This window comes from Somniosus microcephalus, chromosome 3, assembly GCF_052327205.1.
Source record: "Somniosus microcephalus isolate GS21.2 chromosome 3, FLI_Smic_1.0, whole genome shotgun sequence".
Lineage (NCBI taxonomy): Eukaryota > Metazoa > Chordata > Chondrichthyes > Squaliformes > Somniosidae > Somniosus > Somniosus microcephalus.
The window spans coordinates 32,636,426-32,657,601 of record NC_140989.1 but is presented as its reverse complement, the minus strand read 5'-3'; the positions used below and the strand labels follow the sequence as shown (position 1 = coordinate 32,657,601).

Here is a 21,176-nt window from a genome sequence, read left to right as displayed (position 1 = left end):
ACGCACAAACACATAGAAGAATAGACATTGCAGGGGAACTTGAGGAAAAATAAATAATAAAGTTAATAAAATGAATTATATTTGTACTTGTATAGCAACTTATCACATTAAAACATCTCACAGCACCTCACATACAATGAATTAGTTTGCTGAGGGTTACGTAGGTAAACCTTTTGGTGGTGTTTAAGAAGTATTGTAGATTATAATATTGTACGTGTGATGTACAATGGGTTACACTTCAAAAAAGCAGTAATACCATCTTACATCAGTGAATTATATTAATTTGTTTCTCCAAAAAACATTGAATTTCAAAGACTTATATTATCCAAGTACTGAAACATCTAAGATTCAGTCACGGGGCAATAGAAGCACGGCTACTGAGCACCTTTAACGTGATCAAGTTGTGCTTCACTGCCAAACAATGAAGTCCGTGTTAGCAGAAAGCCACATATAAAGTTCAGGGATCAACTGAACATTTTCAACCTTAGTCATCAGGACACAGAGGAAGTGATCAGTGCTCAATAGAGGGCGCTCTTACCAAATGTTCAATAACATAAATGATTAAATCATGAGTTAGACAACATTATATAGAAATATCAAAGAAACATCAAATTAAAATTTTTTTTTTAATTTTTTATAAACAGTGTCTTAAAGGTAATTTTTCAAAGTCACAAAAGGCTGAGACAACTTGTTAAGTTCCCTTTACTCGGATGAAAGTATGCTCAGTTTTGGAAGTCTTTGTTCATACCCTTGCGGCCTGAATGCACCTTCATCATTCTTCTCTGAACTTTCAGGAATGGCCTTAAAGTCATACAGGTTTAAACTAATCTGTTTCGACCTATAAGCAAATGCTTCCATGTGCATCAAAATTAGCCTTGTGGTTAAGAGGGTAACATTATGCTCAATGATCATTAATCACACATATCCTTTTACAGCTTTGCTAACTGGTTCCTTGGGCACGTTTCACGTTCATTGTTCCAGTGTGCAAAACTCACACTGAAATCTGCCATGCCCCCTGGCTCCTCCACTCAATTTGGGCACATGCCATCAGTCTCCCTTACAATGGTCACCTTGAAAGCAGCATTATACACCCCTGGACAAAGTGCACTTGTCATTAACTCTTCCATGTCAGTCATCTCCTCCTCCTCCTCCCAACTGTTCAGCTAATTTTCAATCCAGCTAAATTTGCCTTTAATTCCATGAGCTGTCCTTACTGGTAAAGCAGATATCAACATCGATAGCAGTGCAATCCAGATGTGGCGAATTGCATTTCAGATTAGTAAATAAAAAATGAGTAATAGACACCGTCATTGACAATGTGATCTCAGTAGTCATATTCGCACGGCGTACGCGTGTGTACTTTAGCCTTTCTGTGCGTTTGTTGGTAAGATGAAAAGCAGAATGTGCAAGTGTTTTGATTGTTGCATGTGATTTACTTCCTTGGTTATTACTTATTGTTTGTTTATCTGCTAAAATGGTGCGCAACACAGGTGAAAACGGCAGACTTCAGCACCATGGAAACGCCAGCAATAATGTATGAAGAGGGGAGTCGTCACCGTGGCCAGCTCGAGCAGCGGGAATAACCGCACCAGGCCGGCAGAAAGCAAGCTCAGCCAGTAACGTGCAGCTCAACAGTGAATAAACAAACCGAAATCTAGCCAATTAAGAGCTCATGGAACATTCAAATACCTTTCAGAAAAGTCATCAAAGTCAGTCAGGAGATCACATATCCTGAGCCCGCTCCGAGCAGCTTTTGAAGAATACACTGGACCAATTCCCTTCTTTGTGGTGCCCAAGCTGTAAAAACAAAGTTACATTTTATTTGATTCAGCAGTCGCTAATTCTGTGTCCAATAAATATATCTATTTGGGTAGTGAAGTACAGGAAACACAACTTGTTTCTCTAGGTAGCCCCCCACCACTTAACACATACTGAAGTGGTTAAAATTAAAACTTAAAAAAAAAGTGACAGTAAAAATGGACAGGAGCTGGTCAAAAATAAAATGGGCTATGGCGTGGTTTAATAAAAACGTTAAAACTACGATTTTAAACACAGTGGGAAACGTACCGGTATTTTATGTCACAATTAATTTGCGACGATAAGTGGTCCTTATTAATAAGCTGCCTAGAATTTTAAAAAAAAGGGAACTAGAGACAACAACAATGATTTTAACTAACCGGCCATGAACAGTAGATATTGTCAGATTGATCTGAAACAGGATCTAAATGCAACAGAAACTGGGATCATTTTAACCACAAAGCACTTTATAATAGTTCAGAAGCAACAAATCTGGCTATTGTTCAGCTGTCCAAATGCAGATAGATTTACGCAATCAGAAGCAATCAACTGCTTGCCAGTGAAAGGTGCTACAAGGTACAGAAACTGAGAACATGTAAAAGGCTATAATTTGGTATCACGTTTAAAAACATAAGTAGTAGGAGCAGGAGTAGGCCATACGGCCCCTCGGGCCTGCTCCGCCATTCAATAGGATCATGGCTGATCCGAACCTAGACTCACGTCCACTTCCCTGCCCGCTCCCCGTAACCCCCAATTCCCTTATCAGCTAGGAAACTGTCTATCTCTTTTAAATTTATTTAATGTCGCAGCTTCCACAGCTCTCCGAGGTAGCAAATTCCATAGATTTACTACCCTCTGAGTGAAGAAGTTTCTCCTCATCTCAGTTTTGAAACGGCAGCTCCTTATTCTAAGATTATGCCCCCTAGTTCTAGTCTCACCCATCAGTGGAAACATCCTCCCCGCATCCACCCGATCAAGCCCCCTCACTAGTAAATTTTACTCAGAACTAGTAAAATTAGTAAACAGAACTAAAAGCATAAAAGTTACAAAAGATTTTGCATGTCTGCGCAAACTCCTTGTCAATATTTTTCCATGATAAATTCCTGTCTATATTGATATTGGAAACTGCCTAAGTAAATTTCTCAAGCTGTAATTTCCACCCCCCCCCCCGCCAGTTGAGTTATATAAAAACAGAATCTAACACTTTAAAATGGGAACTGAATTACGTCTGCATTCCCTGGGCCAATTGCTCTTTGACCCCCTAACCAGAGACTAAATTTGGTCTCAAATTCGGTACTAGGACCACTTGGGTGTACAGGGCACAATTTCAAAATTTGCAGATGACACAAAATTTGGAAGTATAGTGAACAGCGAGGAGGCTAGGGATAGAGTTCAGGAAGACGTAGACAGGCTGGTGGAATGGGCGGACACGTGGCAGATGAAATTTAACGCAAAAAAGTGTGAAGTGATACATTTTGGTAGGAATAACGAGGAGAGGCAATATAAACTAAAGGGTACAATTCTAAAGGGGGTGCATGAACACAGAGACCTGGGGGTATATGTGCACAAATCGTTGAAGGTGGCAGAGCAGGATGTGAAGGCCTTAGAGAGGGTGCAGAAAAGATTTACGAGAATGATTCCAGGGATGAGGGACTTTTACGTGGATAGACTAGAGAAGCTGGGGTTGTTCTCCTTCGAGCAGAGAAGGTTGAGGAGATTTGATCGAGGGGTTCAAATCATGAGGGGCCTAGATAGAAAGAAGCTGTTCCCATTGGAAGAGTTGAGAACCAGAGGACACAGATTAAAGGTGATTGGCAAAAGAACCAAAGGTGATACGAGAAAAAACATTTTTTACGCAGCGAGTGGTTAGGATCTGGAATGCACTGCCTGAAAGGGTGGTGGAGGCAGACTCAATCGTGGCTTTCAAAAGGGAGTTGGATAAGTACCTGAAGGAAAAGAATTTGTAGGGCTACAGGGAAAAGGCGGGGTAGTCAGACTAGCTGAAGTGCTCTTGCAGAGAGCCAGCACAGGCTCGACGGGCCGAATAGCCTTCTTCTGTGCTGTAACCATTCTATGAACTTCCTGTGTGCAACGCCACAGTGGATCAGCTGGTCTAAATATAAATGTGTCTAGCCCCCATCCATTTCACACCAGACATCACATTCTTTTAATGCAAAAACAATCTTTCTTAACCCAAAAAAAGCAGTAATTGACCTGGAATTTGAAACTTACAGGCACTTTCCAATTTGCAAAGCTCCCTGACCAAACAGCAATTAAATTCCGAGTGACCAGAGGCTGCATTTAAATCAACAATTAGACTTTGCGGTCTTGAAGAGACACTGCTGCACCTTAACAACCAAACAGTAAATTCTGATCATGTGGTGTAACAGCCCAATCCTTCGGAAACAGCACAATCATCCTAATGACCAGAACCGGTATTATTGGAGATTTGCTAATGTATTGAAACAAACATTTCATGCAGCCCACTTGTTTACCAACATATGGCACAATGAGGTGTTGAGATGCTAGTTTGCTTCTTTAAATTACCTAATTAAAACCTTGCACAACCGGCACAGACACAATGGCCCGAATAGCCTCCTTCTGTGGTGCAAGGTTCTACGATGCTATGATTGTTAGATACATTCACAGGTTCAGGAGTCAGTCAGTCAGTCCCGTAAGCAGATTCCACACCTCTGCGTTCCAGAGTCCACTCGCACTGACTAATTAAACAGTAATGTAATGCGGGGGATGTAATAATGCACCCACCTCCTGAACAATGGGACTAAACAGTGTAAACCTGCCATGTGCCCATACGTGTGCTTCTTCAATATTTTGACACTCTGGTAATTACGAGGTCAATTACAAATCAAGAAGCTTGGCACTCTTGCCTCAGAGTCAGAAGGTTGTGGGTTAGATCCCCACCCCAGAGACATGAGCACATAATATAGGTGGACACTTCAGTGCATTATGTTGGACATCTTGGGGAGTTAAGGTTAACAGTCAAACTTCTTTGTATCTTAAAGCAACAGGGTGACGTTGAAGTGTCATGAGGAGAAAGCATGGCTTGCCTTCTGATATGTAAAGTGCTTGTGTAAGGAGATAAGTGTAGGGTAATAAAGGAACTGCAAACTGCTTTCAAAGGATTTGGGAAATACAGGAAACTTTCGATTAACCGGCCCCTAAATAACCGGAACGCTCTATCCACCGGCAAAATTCAGGAGTCGGTTCAGGTAACTTTTTTTACTCCATTTGTTGCTGTGCAAGGGTGTAGCTGAAGCTGTTGCTAAGCTACAGAGACGCTTGCAACTTGTGCCCATTGTTTTGAAGCTGTTGCTAAGGGTTTGTTGCTTTATACGGAGCTCTGAGCTCCGTATCTTTTATTATAGCGTTCGGTTATCCAGATTTGTTGATGAACCGGCACCACGTCGGTCCCGTCCGTGCCGGATACCAGAAAGTTTCCTGTAGATACTTCATACAGGCTTATCTATGACACTACAAAAAGTCTCGTGCTTACTCGAAACGTGTTAGTGAACCAGAGGAGAAAGGAGGTTGACTGATTAACACATTACTGAGTGAGTGCTGCATAGACAGAGGTGCCGTCTTTTGGACGAAGCGTTAAACCGAGGCCCCGGATGTCCCCTCAGGTGGGCGTAAAAGATCCCACAGCACTATTCAGTGTGTGCCGGGGCAGTTCTCCCGGTGACAGATCCCCCGCCAACATTTACCCCTCGACCAACACCACAAAAACAAATATATTGTCATTTATCTCAAAATTAGGGGACCCTACCGAGCACAAATTGCCTGCCGCATTTCCCTAAATTACAACAGTGAATATACTTCAAAAATACTTCAGTGGTTGTAAAGTGCTTTAGGACATGAAAGGCACTATATAAACAATTTTTTTTATTTTGCAAAATACAAATGACTCATCAAAAAGCTGCAATTATGGACTTTTTAAACTTCTCCTGCAATGTGTCCCCTAGTAACACAAAACAACAGAATAGCAGCTGGAATATTTTTTTTCCCTTCTGGTCAGCTTCTAGCTGGGATATTCAATCCGAGTCTTACCTCCCAGCTCAGGCCAAGAGCTTCTTTCTCGCAGTTAGACCTGACTGAACCTGAACATTGGTGTTTCTCTTAGTTAATTCTGACTCCAGGAAGGGTGGGCAGAACAGTGGCAAATGGAATTCAATCCGGAGAAGTGTGAGGTAATGCATTTGGAGAGGGCCAACAAGGAAAGGGAATACACATTAAATGGTAGGACACTGAGTAGCGTAGAGGAACAAAGGGACCTTGGAGTGCATGTCCACAGATCCCTGAAGGTAGCAGGCCAGGTTGATAAGGTGGTTAAGAAGGCATACGGAATGCTTGCCTTTATTAGCCGTGGCATAGAATACAAGAGCAGGGAGGTTATGCTTCAACTGTATAAAACACTAGTTAGGCCTCAGCTAGAGTACTGCGTGCAGTTCTGGTCACCACATTACAGGGAAGATTTGATTGCACTAGAGAGGGTACAGAGGAGATTTACAAGGATGTTGCCGGGAGTAGAGAATCTTAGCTATGAGGAAAGACTGGATAGGCTGGGTCTGTTTTCCTTGGAACAGAGGAGGCTGAGGGGAGACTTTATTGAGGTGTATAAAATTATGAGGGGCATGGATAAAGTGGATAGAAAGGACCCATTTCCCTTAACAGAGGGGTCAAAAACCAGGGGGCACAGATTTAAAGTAATAGGGGGAAGGTTTAGAGGGGATTTGAGGGAAATTTCTTCACCCAGAGGGTTGTGGGGGGTCTGGAACTCACTGCCTGAAAGGGTGGTAGAGGCAGGAACCCTAAACATATTTAAAAAGTACTTGGATGTGCACTTAGGATGCTCTAACCTGCAGGGCTGCGGACCAAGAGCTGGGAAGTGGGATTAGGCTGGATAGCTCTTTGTTGGCCGGCGTGGACACGATGGGCCAAAATGGCCTCCTTCCGTGCTGTAACTTTCTATGTTTCTCTGATTCAAACGCTCACCAAACTACCCGACAACTATACTCGCTGAGCTCGAATGAATACAATTCTCCCGACCAGAATGGGTGCGAAAGATCACTGAACTATCAAGACTCACTTTCATCGTCTGAAATACACCAGTACAAACTCCCCCATCCGGGTCAGAGTCGGCATTTCCACACACTGTTATCTTGTGAATTTGACCCGTTGGGATATGTTTAGCTCAGTAATAGCAGATATTACAGGAAACTTTGCGCTATCCGGCACCCACGGGACCGAGCTGCTGCCGTTGCCTCAAAACTTCCGTACTCTCCAGAGTTAATGTTGAGAGATACGGAGATTCTTATCTCCGTATTTGACAACAAACACTGTTGCTTAGCAACAGCTTCTAAACACTCGGGTGTGGCCCTAAAGCTCTGTAGCTGAAGCTGTTGCTATAGCTACAGACCTTGCACAGCTTGACTAGAGTCATAGAGTTTTTACAGCACAGAAAGAGGCCCTTCGGCCCATCGTGTCTGCACCGCCAAACTGTTCAAACAAAGCAAAAAAAACAAAAAAAGAGAATAAAAAACGGCTGCTGATTTTTGCCAGTGGCTCCAGATTGCCGGATAGCTCACCTCCGGATAGCACAAAGTTTCCTGTACATCAATGCCCCCCATGTGGCCAGAGTCAGAAATCCTGAAACTTGACACAGGGGAGGAAAATGGCAAATAAAAGCAACATTTTGTAGAGAATGACAGGTCAGTAAAGGTAAAAGACTGACATTTCAGGTGTGTAATGTGACTTTCAATTTTCTCACATTTTTGTTTGTGTCTTTTCACCCTCCACTATTTTCACGTCTCTGCATTCTCTGTGATAATCTTTTATGTCATCTAACGCTTTTCCATTAAACTCATCCCTCTGTGATTAGCATATCTAATGATTCTCTGCCTTTCTCCCCTTCCTCTCATTCTTTTCCAACTTTATTAAATGCCTGCTTTTCTCAGTTTTAGTTCTAATGAAGGGTTAGACATATAAAGCAATAAATAACCTGTCTTTTTCCTTCACAGATGCTGACAGACCTGTTGTATAAATCCAAGACTTTGTTTTATTTCAGAATTTCAAGTCTTTGCAGTTTTTCCCTTTTAGTGCAAAGAATGACATTCACCAATTAGATAGTTTGCATTTATTCATCAAAAAATCCTTTTCTAATCACCTACATAATTTACAGTAATAAAAATTAAACAAGTCTGTTGAACATAGTAACTAGCTTGACTCTTTTTCCTGTATTTCTCTCTGGAGTTTACATGGATTCTAGGTCAGTTGTCACTCAGCATAGTTTAAGCATTAGCAGTTCAAAAAAAGGGAAATTATCACTTAGAGTTAACAATAGCACTTCCTGTCTTACATAAGCATCAACGACTTGCATTTATATAGCACCTTTAATATAGTAAAACATCCCAACGCGCTTTGCAGGAGTGCTATCAAACAAAATTTGACACCGAGCCACATAAGGAGATATTAGGGCAGATGACCAAAAGCTTGGCCAAAGAGGTAGGTCTTAAAGAGTGTCTTAAAAGGAGCAAGAGAGGTGGAGAGGTTTAGGGAGGGAATTCCAGAGCTTAGAGCCTTGGCAGCTGATGTCACAGCCCTCAATGGTGGAGCGATTAAAATTGGGGATATGCAAGAGGCCAGAATTGGAGGAGCGCAGATATCTTGGGGGGATTGTGGGGCTGGAGGAGATTACAGAGATAGGGAGGGGCGAGGCCAAGGAGGGATTTGAAAACAAGGATGAGAGGTTGTTTTTGTTTAAATCGAGGCGTTGTTTAACTGGGAGCCAATGTAGGCCAGCGAGCACAGGGGTGATGTGTGAACGGGACTTGGTGCGCGTTAGGACACGGGCAGAGTTTTGGATGGCCTCAAGTTTACGGAGTTCAAGTTTAAGCAGTTAAGAAATGAATAATGCATGGTTGTGCTCGCTGCAAAACTGCTGAATGTTTCACGCTAATCACGAGGTTTGGCCGTCGACACAGAAGCAATGCTCTTTCAAAAAGTCAGCACAGGCACAAAGGGGCCGAATGATCTCTATCTGTGCCAAAAGATTCTATATCCCCAAGCAGCAAAAAAAGAAAGTGATAACTCTTAGTTTAAATTGTAGGGGTGAGATTTATCCAATTCCACTTCAGAAACATATTGGATAGATTTCCATGGAGAAAATATAGAAGCCTTACTTTTTCCCTGCTTGTTGTTGCCTCTGTTGCTCCTGAGCGCCATCAGCAGCTTGGTGGAAATCAAACACTAAAAACAAAGAGATAAAGATTTGATATTGCTGCGCTAATTGACGTAGCACATAAATTATTCCAAGTCTCGCTGTGATAACTGTCGTCAACTGCCTGTTATGAGTCAGAGTTGAACTAACATCTGGGCCACTTCCAGGCACTATCGGAGGCTACAACATTCACTTTCAAGCAAATTGTGGAAAGTGGCATATTGTCATTGCACACATCCAGGAGATGGAAATACTTGACCTCAACTTCCCACCAACATTGTCAGTGCATCCTCAGCACAATATGTGTTTGGCGTGCTCATCAATACAGCAAGATGTATTTAGCTATTTCTTTGGCATTTCTAGCTAGAGTCATCTAATTTGCTTCAACCAACTCTGTCCCTTGCAATTCCGTCAAAATGACCGTGACTGACTCCTGCAAGAGATTTTTCAGCCGGGGAACTAATTTTAATCAAAGCAAGTCAGATCCTGAATGAGTACAACCCAGGCTTGGAGCCAGGGTTTGCGCAACTATCAGTTAAAAAGGTAGGAGTGTAATATACTAGAACGTGATGTTTATTTAACATGTGATGGAGCAAAGACCCTGCAATAATACAACTGATAAACTACGCAAAGTAAATAACATTTAAAATTCTATTGGAAAGTACAATGACTTTGGCCTCTCAGCGAGTCTGAAAACTTTGCCGAACTATTTACAGTTCGGTGTTGTGGGCCCATTAGGCTCTGTTCTAATTCTTTTTACGATCGGACCTTTACAGCCAACACAAGGGGGAAACTATTATCCCCATCAGCCTGGGCTGGGTTCAGACACAGGTCCTGGCAGGATAGAGCACCCAATCAATATCCCAAATGCAGCCTTTAATTAACTGGAGGTTATAAAAACAGATCAAGCAAGATAACGAGTTGTGGATCTATTTGCAAGAAAAAAATTGAGGGAAAGGGGGGGGGGGGGGGGGGGAAACCTACAAAATTTGCCAGCACAGTTGGGAAAGAAGTGCCTTGGTAACTCACCGGGCACGAAAAGTACTGTGCATGATCGTTGTGTGCACCCAACAAACAAATGGTGTTTTATTTAAATGAGCAGCAAGGTAACATAGGCTATATACAAAGCAAGCAGAGTGCTGTTTTTGTAAACGATGCTAACTTGCCATTTTAATAGCCATGATTCAACTTACCAATATGGGCTCTGTCTGAAATGATCAGTCGATCCTCCCAACCTTCAAGACCTGAAGATGAACGGACTGTTATTACACTTCATTAAAATGGCACCAAGAAGAAATGCCTGTATTGATGTGGCACCTTATCACATCGAACCACCTCTAAGTGGGGAATGACTTTTGGATGCAGCAACTGTTAGTCAAACTTGGCAGCTATCTTGCATCACTGAAGTCCACAAACACTAATGAGATTCTAGATGAGGGCGAAATATTGGTCAGGACATGTAGAACTCCCTGCTCTTCTTGGAGTAGTACTAGGGAATCTTTAACATCTATCTCAACAGCCAGGCGATATCCAGCGTTCAAAAAAAATCTCATCCGAAAGATAGCACTTCAGAATATGGCGCACTACCTCGGTACTACACTGGATTATATTCTCATGCCCTAGAGTGGGGCTCGAGTCTGCAACTGACTGACCTAAATGTGAGAGTGCTATTAACTGAGCCAAGTTGACACCTAACCACTTCTGGGGAAAAAAAAATTGTTTTGGCTCATCATAGAATTTTACAGCTAAGGCGGCCAATTCGGCCCATCGTGTCTGCTTGCCGAAAGAGCTTAGCCCCATTCCCGTGCCCTTACAAATTTTTCTTATTCAAATATTTAGCCACGTCCCTTTTAAAAAATGTACGGATTCTGCTTCCACCACTCTCTCTTTACATAAAGTTCCGAACCTCTTTCTTCATTCTAGTCATGATCTTAAATTTATAGCCCCTAGTTACCAACTCGACGACCAGTGGAAGTAATCTTTTTACCTCATCAAAACCTCACACAATTTCAAACAGCTCTCTTAACCTTCGATTGAAAAGAGCCCCGATATCATCTCTACCGTACCATTCCCACAGCGGCTTTCAAGACAAAGGACACAAGTGCTGGGAAATGAAACTTTTCTCCCCCATCCCTACTTTTTGCACCTTATTGCACTCCCAGGTATGGTCCAGGCTATATGCGAAGTCAAAGGTCTCTACAATGCTACTGCACTCCATGTACCTTAACCCCAAGGGGAGAGCAGCAGCGTGCCACACGCTTACATTCATATATAAATGTGACGGACATAAGAGTGCCAAACATTGTCCAGTTCTGACGAAGGGTCATCGACCCGAAACGTTAACTCTGTTTCTCTCTCCACAGATGCTGCCTGACCTGCTGAGTATTTCCAGCATTTTCTGTTTTTATTTCAGATTTCCAGCATCCGCAGTATTTTGCTTTTGTATTGTGCAGTTTATACTGTGGACTGACACACAATAAGAGCTAGGTTGAGAAGGGCCAAACTCATTTTATTTAGCTATGATACACTAAAAGGTACTAGAGTGCTAGTTCTCTTTATTTTAAACATGTACATATAACATTAGTATGCCAAATGCATTATTTAAGGAGGTGGGAGAATTGGAAGAGAAATAGTCATTTGTTCCAGCAAACACTTGAAAAAGATCTGAAAATATTTACAGATCACCACTTGCCTAAAGTAATGTCAACACACCAGCACTTATTGAGAATACAAAGGTCAATGAAGAAGAAACGAGAAACTGTAAAGGCAGCAAAGAAGTAAAAAGCTAACCTGACCTTTAGTTGCTAAAATGGCTGGTGCCTACGATGTTGCACCATGCTGATAAGGAACAATGTAGGGCGGCGTGCAAAAATTGTACAGACAGTAAGTAGTCTTAACCGCATCACGGGATCTTTACTTAGCTGTAACTCAATCACAAAATGCAGCTTGCCCAGCTCGAACTGCCAGACAAGGAAATCAAGTTAAAAGTATATGTGTACAGCTCATGATTGGTGCAGAATGTATGCTGTGTTAATGCTTTCGCAATGCATGTATAAATATGTAGCACGCTGTATGTCAAATTGCTTACTCTGTTGGACTCGTCAGACTCTTGCAGGAGTCGGTGCCGATATACCAGAGTAAGACTCCGCAGATAATAAATCTGTTGAACTCTCTAGTTGTATTCGACTCAGTGATTGCTGAACCAGACTGAGGGTAAAAGAATCCGAATTATCATTATCATAACCTTCAGTACCAACAGGCTTCCCAGCACATTGATGAAGAACTGACAAAAGTGTGCAATAAATTTATTGTAGAAAAATTCTCTCCAAGTTGTATTCACTGAAGTAACACAAGGTAAAGCGTAATATAATGTATGGCACCTGTACTTTTGCCCCTCCTGAAGTCAGTGGCTCACATTGTGCAACACTTCCACAGCTGCTGGCTGCTCTCCAGAACTTGGCACAAGGAGCTATTCTTCCTATCTGTGCCTACATCCTTGCACTATTCAACAACAATCAGCACATACATAAAATAATGTTAACATAATAAAATGACCCCAAGCGCTTCACAGACAGAAATAACCTTGGAGCCGTGGGGAGAGAAGCATTGGAGAAAGTAAATGAAGTCAAAAATCAGAAAGGTAAAATTTGAGGCAGCTTTGGAAGGGAGAGAGGGGGTTAACGAGGGAGGGGCGCTTTCCTGAGCGTGGGGCAGAGATGGCTGGCTGAGGTCTCCCTGTGGTTGAAAGTGGAACAAAGAAAAGGAGATGCCAAGGAGGGCAAAGTCAAGGAGCAGAGGGCTAATGCAGAAACATATGGCTGCAGAAGTAGGGAGATGCAAGGCCGTGGAGGGACTTGAGAGAAGTACAAGGGCTTTGAAATTGATGCATTGGGAGATATGGAGTCAATAAAGACGAGAGAGCTGGACAGGATGCGGGTGGCAGAGTTTTGAATGATTTGCAATTTATTATAGCCAGAATTTGGAAGGTCACCAAGGAAAGTGTTTGGAGCAATCACTTGGAAGTGTTGCAGTGGCAGTGGAGGGGAGGCAGGCAGGCAATCTTGATGGGAGGTAGGATATGGGCTATGAAGCTCAGCTCAGGGTCAAACAGGACAGTGAGGTTTTCTACCATTATACTCAGCTTAAGGAAGCTGCCAGGGAAAAAGGATGAAGTCATGGGCTACGGAGCAAAGGCAGGAGCTAAACAGGATCAGTAAGTCACTGGATTACAATCATGAGCAACAACTCTTGCTCATTTTCCGTTCCCCAGCACAGAGGCACGAGGGCCAAATGTATCCCCTATATTGTCACTCTGGCCAAGATCAGCTAACTTCAGCAAAGACCAGAGATTGAATCTGGGATCACACCACACCAACTGATGAACCTATACAGTACAATGAACCAGCAAAAAAAAACCAACACAGCTCTTATCCTTGTTTAGACATCAGGGTCAGGAAGGCTTTAGTTTGTCTCCTTCTTGCGTGTGGCTCCTTCCCAATTGGTACAAATTCTGTTTGCACAGCTCCGCAGATCACAAGCTGCCTGGAAAGCTGCATATAAAACCTAGCTGTAAAAGGCGAGCTAGAAATACAGACGTGATTTGAGAAATTGCTACATTGCTCGTCTGCTGATCAGCAGCCACCTTAAATCGTTAGGGAAGTGCAGAATTCAGACTACCCTGAATGGCAGCAGAGACGACTTAATGGGTTCCACCTACTACTCAAGAAGGCTTCATCATCAATAAACAAATTATACAACACCTTTAACATAGGAAAATGTTCCACGGTGGTAACCAGAGGGCACAGATTTAAGGTGATAGGCAAAGGAACTAGAGGGCACTAGAGGCAATATGAGAATTTAAAAAAAATAAATGGAGCGAGTTTTTGTGATCTGGGATGCACTGCCAGATAAGGGTGGTGATGGTCAGATTCAATAGTAACTTTCAAAAGGGAATTGGATAAATACTTGAAGGGAAAAAAATGACAGCACTATGGGGAGAGCTGGACAGTGGGACTAGTTGGATAGCTCTTTCAAAGAGCCAGCACAGGAGCAACGGGCTGAATGGCCTCCTCCTGTGCTATCATTCTATGATATAAAATTCAGTGCGTCTCACAGCTCGCTTCAATTCACATGTGCAGCATGAAATGCTGTAGGCACAGGAAAAAAAAGCAAGAAATTCTAGCAAATTTCTGCAGTTCACTCCATAGCTCAGGTATGTAGATTGCTTAGTACAGAACTAAGGAAGACCCTGGGTTCCTTCTCCATCTTTATGAAGTTAGTTAGTTGATCTGACCTTGAGACAGCTAGAATTGAACTGGTCTTGGCGAAACTCCAGCAATGGGTTAGATAGACGACACCTGGGATATAGAGACTTAGCCATGATGGCAGGCTGGGTAAATTTCGGTTATATGCCCTGAAAGTGAGAAGGTTAAGTGGTTGTCTGTTTTACGGTGTTTAATAATGAAAGGAACCGACAGGGTAATGTCTCTTCACTCTAGAAGGGCATATCATTTTTTTGGTTTAGGCTTTCTCCCAATCTTTAGTCTTGTGTTTAAGGCAAAAAGATAGTTCAACAACTACAACAACAACAACAAGTACTTATGTAGCATCTTTAATGTAGTAAAATGTCCCAAAGCGCTTCACAGGACTGTCATAAAACAAAATGTGACACCGAGCCACACGAGTAGAAATTAGGGCAGATGGTCAAAGGGATACATTTTAAGGAGCGTCTTAAAAGGAGGAAAGAGGCAGAGGGGCGGAGAGATTTAGGGAGGGAATTCCAGAGCTTATTTCACACAATTAGACCAAGTTTCCCGTGATTTGAAACCTGGACCGGCATCAGCCGTGGTTCAGTGGGCCACACTCTCACCTCGGAGTCAGAAGGTTGTGGATTCGAGGCCCACTCCAGAGACCCGAGCATAAAAATCTAGGCCGGCACGCCAGTGCAGTGCTGAGGGAGTGCTGCACTGTCGGAGGTGCCGTCCTCCCAGATGAGATGTTAAACCGAGGCCTCGTCTGCTCTCTCGGGTGGATGTAAAAGATCCCATGGCACTATTTCAAGAAGAGCAGGGGAGTTCTCCCCGGTGTCCTGGCCAATATTTATCCCTCAATCAACATCACTAAAACAGGTTATCTGCTCATTATCACATTGCTGTTTGTGGGAACTTGCTGTGCACAAATTGTCTGTCGCGTTTCCTAAATTACAACAGTGACTACACTTCAAAAGTACTTCACTGGCTGCAAAGCGCTTTGGGGCGCCCGGAGGTCGTGAAAGGCGCTATATAAATGCAAGTCTTTCTTTTTTTCCTACATGTCATGTGTGGAGCAATGTGCCCAGAATTAATAACTGCCCCCTAAATACTCTATACAGCAGACTAAAGCTTACTTGGGATACTGATGCTGTTCCCCTGCCGCCTTCAGAACAAAGAGCAAATTAGTTTAACTTATAAACAAGTTGAACAATACATAAAGCACTGAGACACAGCAAGATACCAGAATACTTGAAGTCAATAAAAATAGAAATAGTTCAGAAGCAGTTTCAAGTAAGATTTTTCTTTTAAAAAGCACATTTTAATGAGCAACAGGACTTTTGGATGAGACTGTCTTTCATAGACCGTCACGACATGGTGCGCTACATAAATAATGCAAATTCCCATTCGGATGGAGTTTGGATCGCCAATCAGAATTAAAGACATGAGCACACCAAAGAATTGTTTCATGCTTCAGGCAGTTCTTTGTACTCACATTTGGTGAGGTGGGCTGTTAACATTCAGGTATTGCTGCCTTACTGCAGTTCAGCAACTGGAAACAATAAATGAACTTATCCCATGGTCTTTTAATCCACATATCAACATTTTAAATAGTCTAGTTTAAAAAAAAAATATGGGACAGTAATTAAACCACTTCTGATTGGGATGAGATGACGATAACAGATAAAATGCTCTTCAATGGAGTTTCCTCCCTTATCTGCTGTCCTCCATGTTGAATTTTGGCACGGAAAGACAACCTCCATCTTAAGTCTAGTTATTTTGAAATATTTGGAACAAAAATGCAAATTATCCATTTTTGTCAGCATGACAACTTTTCTTTTGTCGCAATAGTCTTAAAATCTGATCAAGATAGTTCAGAGTGAATCCAGAAATAATTTTTTCACACAGAGTATTGAGAATGTGAAAATCACAGCACCAGAAAGCCACAGATGCAGAATCAACTCGAGTATCTCAACGGAAGGGAGATAAAACCCTTATTTCCCGAGTAAGTTTCTAAGGGATATGGGGAAAAGGGGCAAGGAACTGTGACTAAAACGATAAACACCTGCCACAGCGAACAAAATGGCAGAGCACATTTGACGAGCTAAATGGACAACATAAGTAGACGCCTGAAGCTGAAGAGGACAGAAAATTAGAAGGAAGAGAAAAAGAAAACAACCATCACTTTCAAACAGTGAGTTTCCTGCAGGAATATGGGAAGCCTCTGCTTATTAAATCAACAGCTACTGCAAACATGAAATCAAAGTCACAAAGGACTCCTGCTGGCATTTTTGCACTGAAAGTTACCACACTGCTGTTCTCCTATTACAAGCAATACCAATATACTCCGGTTCCTAGATCAGCCTGAAATCCACTGTACTAACCTTTTCCCTTCTTCACGTTTTTCGCAGCTTCTTCAAAGAGACCCGGTAGATGAACGACCACTCCATTACCTACAGAACATGAACAGTTAGCTAAGAAAAGAAAAAAAAACAGCACTTCTTAAAAAAATACACAAGTTAACCAACTGCTCAGGATGCGAACAAATGAAAATGAAAGGAAAGAAAACGAGCTTGGTGTCAATAATGTTGCAGAATGGGTAACCCTTGTTCAACTCCCAGTCTCCAACGGCAATGATGGTTGGGTTTTCCTTGAGGGAGACCTTTATTAATTCTGACTAAGTTATTGGAGAAAGGGGGAAAGTTTATTGCGCACAGGAAGGAAGCGCAGCAGCCACAATTTCTTGGAATAAATCACTAGCCAGTTTTCTCGATTTGGCTTTAGAAGTAGCCAGTCAAACAAATAAATAAATGTACAGTACAACTACTTTCTTTTCCAAGACTTTGATTCTATTTGCCAATTAATGGTACTACTTAAAAAAAAAATCTTTTAAGAACTTTCTGAATTCTTCGGACACAAATTGCGGTCCATTATCAGAACAGATCTGTTCAGGCAGCCCATTCCTGGCAAATATGGTCCTTAATACTGTGATGGTTTTTTCCGTGGTGGTGGAGGACATCTTTATTACCTCTGGCCACTTGGAGTGTGCATCAACCGCGATTAAGAACATTGAGTCCATAAATGGACCAGCAAAGTCGATGTGTACCCTTTGCCATGGAGATGAGGGCCGCTCCCATGGATGTAGAGGGGCTTGTGGTGGGGCGTTTTGGACCTTCTGGCATCCTAGACAGCTCTTGGTCATTTCTTCGATATCTCCATCGATACCTGGCCACCACACAAACGCTCTGGCTAGGTTCTTCATTTTCACTCCACCCAGGTGCCCCTCGTGAAGCTCCTTTAGCACTTTATCCTGGAGTTTGGGTGGAATCACCACTCTGGATCCACACATCAAGGTTCCTCGGCATACTGACAGCTGTTCTCTTCTTTGCGAGAATGCTGGCAACAGTGGTTCGCCATGTGCTGGCCATCCCTTCACCGTTAAATCGTAGACTCGTGAGAGAGTCGGGTCATTTCTGGTTTCCTTTTCAATGGTAGAATTTGTTACTGGTAGACATTCCACTATGGTTGAGTGGAACATCTCCACTGGGTCCACTGTAGGTGCCTCTTCTATCGTTGGCAACGGTAGGCGCGATAAACCGCCAGCATTCCCATGCTGTTTTGATCCTTTGTATTCTATGTCATATTGGTGTGCCCCTAGGAAAAGGGACCACCTCTGTAGCCTTTGCGCTGTCATAATGGGAACGCCCTTTTTAGGGTTGAATATGGAGACGAGGGGTTGATGGTCAGTCAACAAGGTAAATTTTTGTCCGTGTAGGTAATGGTTGAATTTCTTCACTCCCCATACCAGGCTGAGTGCTTCCCTGTCGATCTGGGCATAGTTACGCTCAGCTGAGTTCAATGAGCGTGACGCAAAAGCTATCGGCCGCTCCGAGCCATCAGGGAATCTATGCGATAGTACCGCTCCTACGCCGTAAGGGGATGCATCGCACGCCAGTCTGATTGGCAGTGATGGGTTGTAATGAGCCAAAACTTCCTTAGACGTGATCAAGCCTTTGCATTTATGGAAGGCATGTTTACAGTCTTCGCTCCATTTCCAAATTACTCCCATTTGTAGCAGTTCGTTAAGAGGGTGCAGAACAGTTGACAAGATCGGTAAAAATTTATGATAGTAATTTATCAATCCCAGGAACGACCTTAATTGTGAGACATTTTCAGGTGCTGGGGCTTTTATGACCGCTTCAATTTTTTCAGGTGACTTATGCAACCCTTCCTCGTTAATTATTATGTGGCCACAATATGATATTTGTTTCTGGAAAAATTCGCACTTGGGGCGATTTGCTCGTAGGCCCCGTTCTCTCAGCCTAGTGAGCACCTGCTCCAAATTGGCAAGGTGCTCGTTGTCGTTTTCTCCTGTTACAAGGATGTCATCTAGGTAGCATTGAGTCCCCGGAATCCCTTGGAGGACTTGCTCCATAGCTCTTTGCCAGATAGCTGGAGCTGATGCTACTCTGAAAACCAGTCGATTGTACTGGTACAGGCCTTTGTCTGTGTTTATCGCGAGATACTTTTTAAGAGGCCTCTTCAACCTCCATCTGTAGATATGCCTGTGCCAAGTCAATTTTGGTGAAATGTTTCCCTCCGGATAGTGAGGCGAAAATGTCTTGTATCCTCGGAAGAGGATACTGTACTGTGTGAAGGACCGGGTTTACAGTCACCTTGAAGTCCCCACAGATGCGAATTTTTCTCTGTTCTTCAGATTTATCATTATTCAAAGTTTTCTTCATGACCGGGACGATGGGTGTTGCCCACTCGCTCCAATCTATCTTGGATAACACGCCTGTCCTTTCCAAATTCTCCAGCTCTGCCTTGACTGCTGGACGAATTGCGTATGGCACCGGCCGTGCCTTAAAAAACTTGGGAATTGCCGCATCTTCCACTTTTATTGAGGCAGTGATGCCTTTCAAGGTTCCTAGTTCCTGTTGAAACACTTCTTTGGCGTTCGCCAAGATGTCTTTTAATCGTTCAGGTATGACGTCATCATCATTTTTTTTCTTACTGGTCACCGTCAGTGCCTGAATGGAGTGCCAGTCTAAACGTATCTTCCTGATCTATTCACGTCCCAACAGCGGTGGACCACCATTTTGCAGAACGTATAAATACAACTTCTGTATTTCCTTGCCGTTGTATACAACAGGCACCCTTATTTTCCCTCTGGGGTATACTTTCTGCCCCGTATATGTTTTCAAGATAATGGATGTGTCTTTCAAAAGGTATATGCGGAAATAGCCGCTCGCAATCCCGTCGACTTACGACGGTCAGAGCTGATCCTGTATCTAGCTCCATTTTAACTGGGGACCCCGCTATCGTGAGGGTAACCCAAATGGTCTGGTAATCTTCTTTGGCAATTACATTATGTAATTTGAGACAGCTTAGTCTCTTGTTTCCGGAGTCGCTATCACTGTTCTGGTCTTCGGAGCTACTGTCCGTCATCATTTGTACCTTTCTGTACTTTTCCTTATTGATTTTTTTTTGTCAGTGGATTTTTTTCCCCCCAGATCGGCATACACGTGCAATGTGTCCCATCTTTCCACATTGCCTGCATGCTTTGTCCTTGAACCAGCAGTCCCTCTGGTCATGGGTGGATCTGCCGCAGCGATAACATCTCTCGAAACCCTGTGTCATTTCATGGGTGCCGAAGTCCTGTGGCTTTTGCTGTATCTCTGCAGCTCCTCTTGCCGCTGCTTCGTATGATACAGCCACACTGAAAGCCTTGTCCAGTGTCAAATCTTTCTCAGAAAGTAGCCTTTTCTGTGTTCGTTCACTTAGGAGACCGCAGACGAATTTGTCTCAAAGAGAATCTGCCAGTCCTGCCCCAAATTGGCAGTGCTTTGACAGCTTCCTTAATTCGGTGAGGTAATCAGCATTACTTTCATTCTTGTGCTGATTCCTCCTGAAGAATTTGAATCGTTCTGCTATCAGCAGCGGTGTTGGGTTTAAGCGCTCCTGTAGGGTATCAACAATCTCCTTAAAATTCTTGTCCATCGGTTTGGCTGGAGTGATTAAGTTTCGTAACAGCCCGTATGTCCTTGCGCCCATTAGATTTAGAAGTACCGATGCCTTATCATCCTCTATTTCATTTGCTGTGCAATATACCTCCACTCTTTCCACATGTGGTCCAATCCTCTATATTACTATCGAAAGCAGTAATATTGCCAGTCTTAGGCATCCTGAAAAAAAAATGGCGCCTCCCGCGCTTTCCTTTCTTCCCTGCCGAGAAAAAATGGCGCCTCCCGCGCTTTCCCGCCGCTGCTAACAACACTGTTCTCCGCGGTTTTTATTTACACGGGTATTTTTAATAGTTGGGAGACTCGTTCCCGCCGGACTCTCTGGGACTTTTCCCTCCCTCCGCTTGGTCCGAACGCCGACCTGCTTTGTAGCGCCGGCCGTCTCCCGAGTGCTCCACCCTCCGTCTTCGCTGCTCGGCCCCGCTGCAGAGCCAGCCGATCGAGCCCCAGCCCGCCGCCCAGGAAGGATTATTGCAGTACCTGCCACCAGCCCGGCTAGCTGGTGAAACCAGAGTTTTTTTTCTTTTTTTTTTTCTTCGACCTTCGTCTGAGGAATCGATCTCCTTGAGGGGCTGCCGAATTGCAGGTAAGTCCGTTTCCAATTCGTCGCCACTGTTGTATCCGTGTGTTAATGGAGACACGGAATGCAGGAGTTGGTTTAACAGGTGTTTACTGAACAAAGTCTGGAGGTGAACTAAAAGATACAAGACACTATACAGGCTTATATAGCCCGAGTGGCCACTACCGGCATTACAGTACACAGGGGCTCTTAAAGGCACATACACCACACAGGGCAGTAAGGAACTATACAAAAAGCACATTCCCACCACCCAGTATTTTGCTGTGCAGCCTTTGTCCCAAATGTTA

At 43.2% G+C, this 21,176-nt stretch overlaps 1 protein-coding gene across 1 annotated transcript in view; it reads right to left on the bottom strand.

Moving 5' to 3' along the window:
* adss2 (adenylosuccinate synthase 2) overlaps positions 1 to 21,176 on the bottom strand; it is a 106,385-nt gene that overhangs the window by 25,393 nt on the left and 59,816 nt on the right. The window contains exons 3-6 of the mRNA XM_085979808.1: positions 16,668 to 16,736; positions 10,228 to 10,278; positions 8,997 to 9,063; positions 1,690 to 1,797 (exon numbers count right to left, since the gene is read on the bottom strand). Coding sequence (XP_085835934.1) covers positions 1,690 to 1,797; positions 8,997 to 9,063; positions 10,228 to 10,278; positions 16,668 to 16,736 — 295 coding nt within the window. The remainder of the gene's footprint in view (positions 1 to 1,689; positions 1,798 to 8,996; positions 9,064 to 10,227; positions 10,279 to 16,667; positions 16,737 to 21,176) is intronic.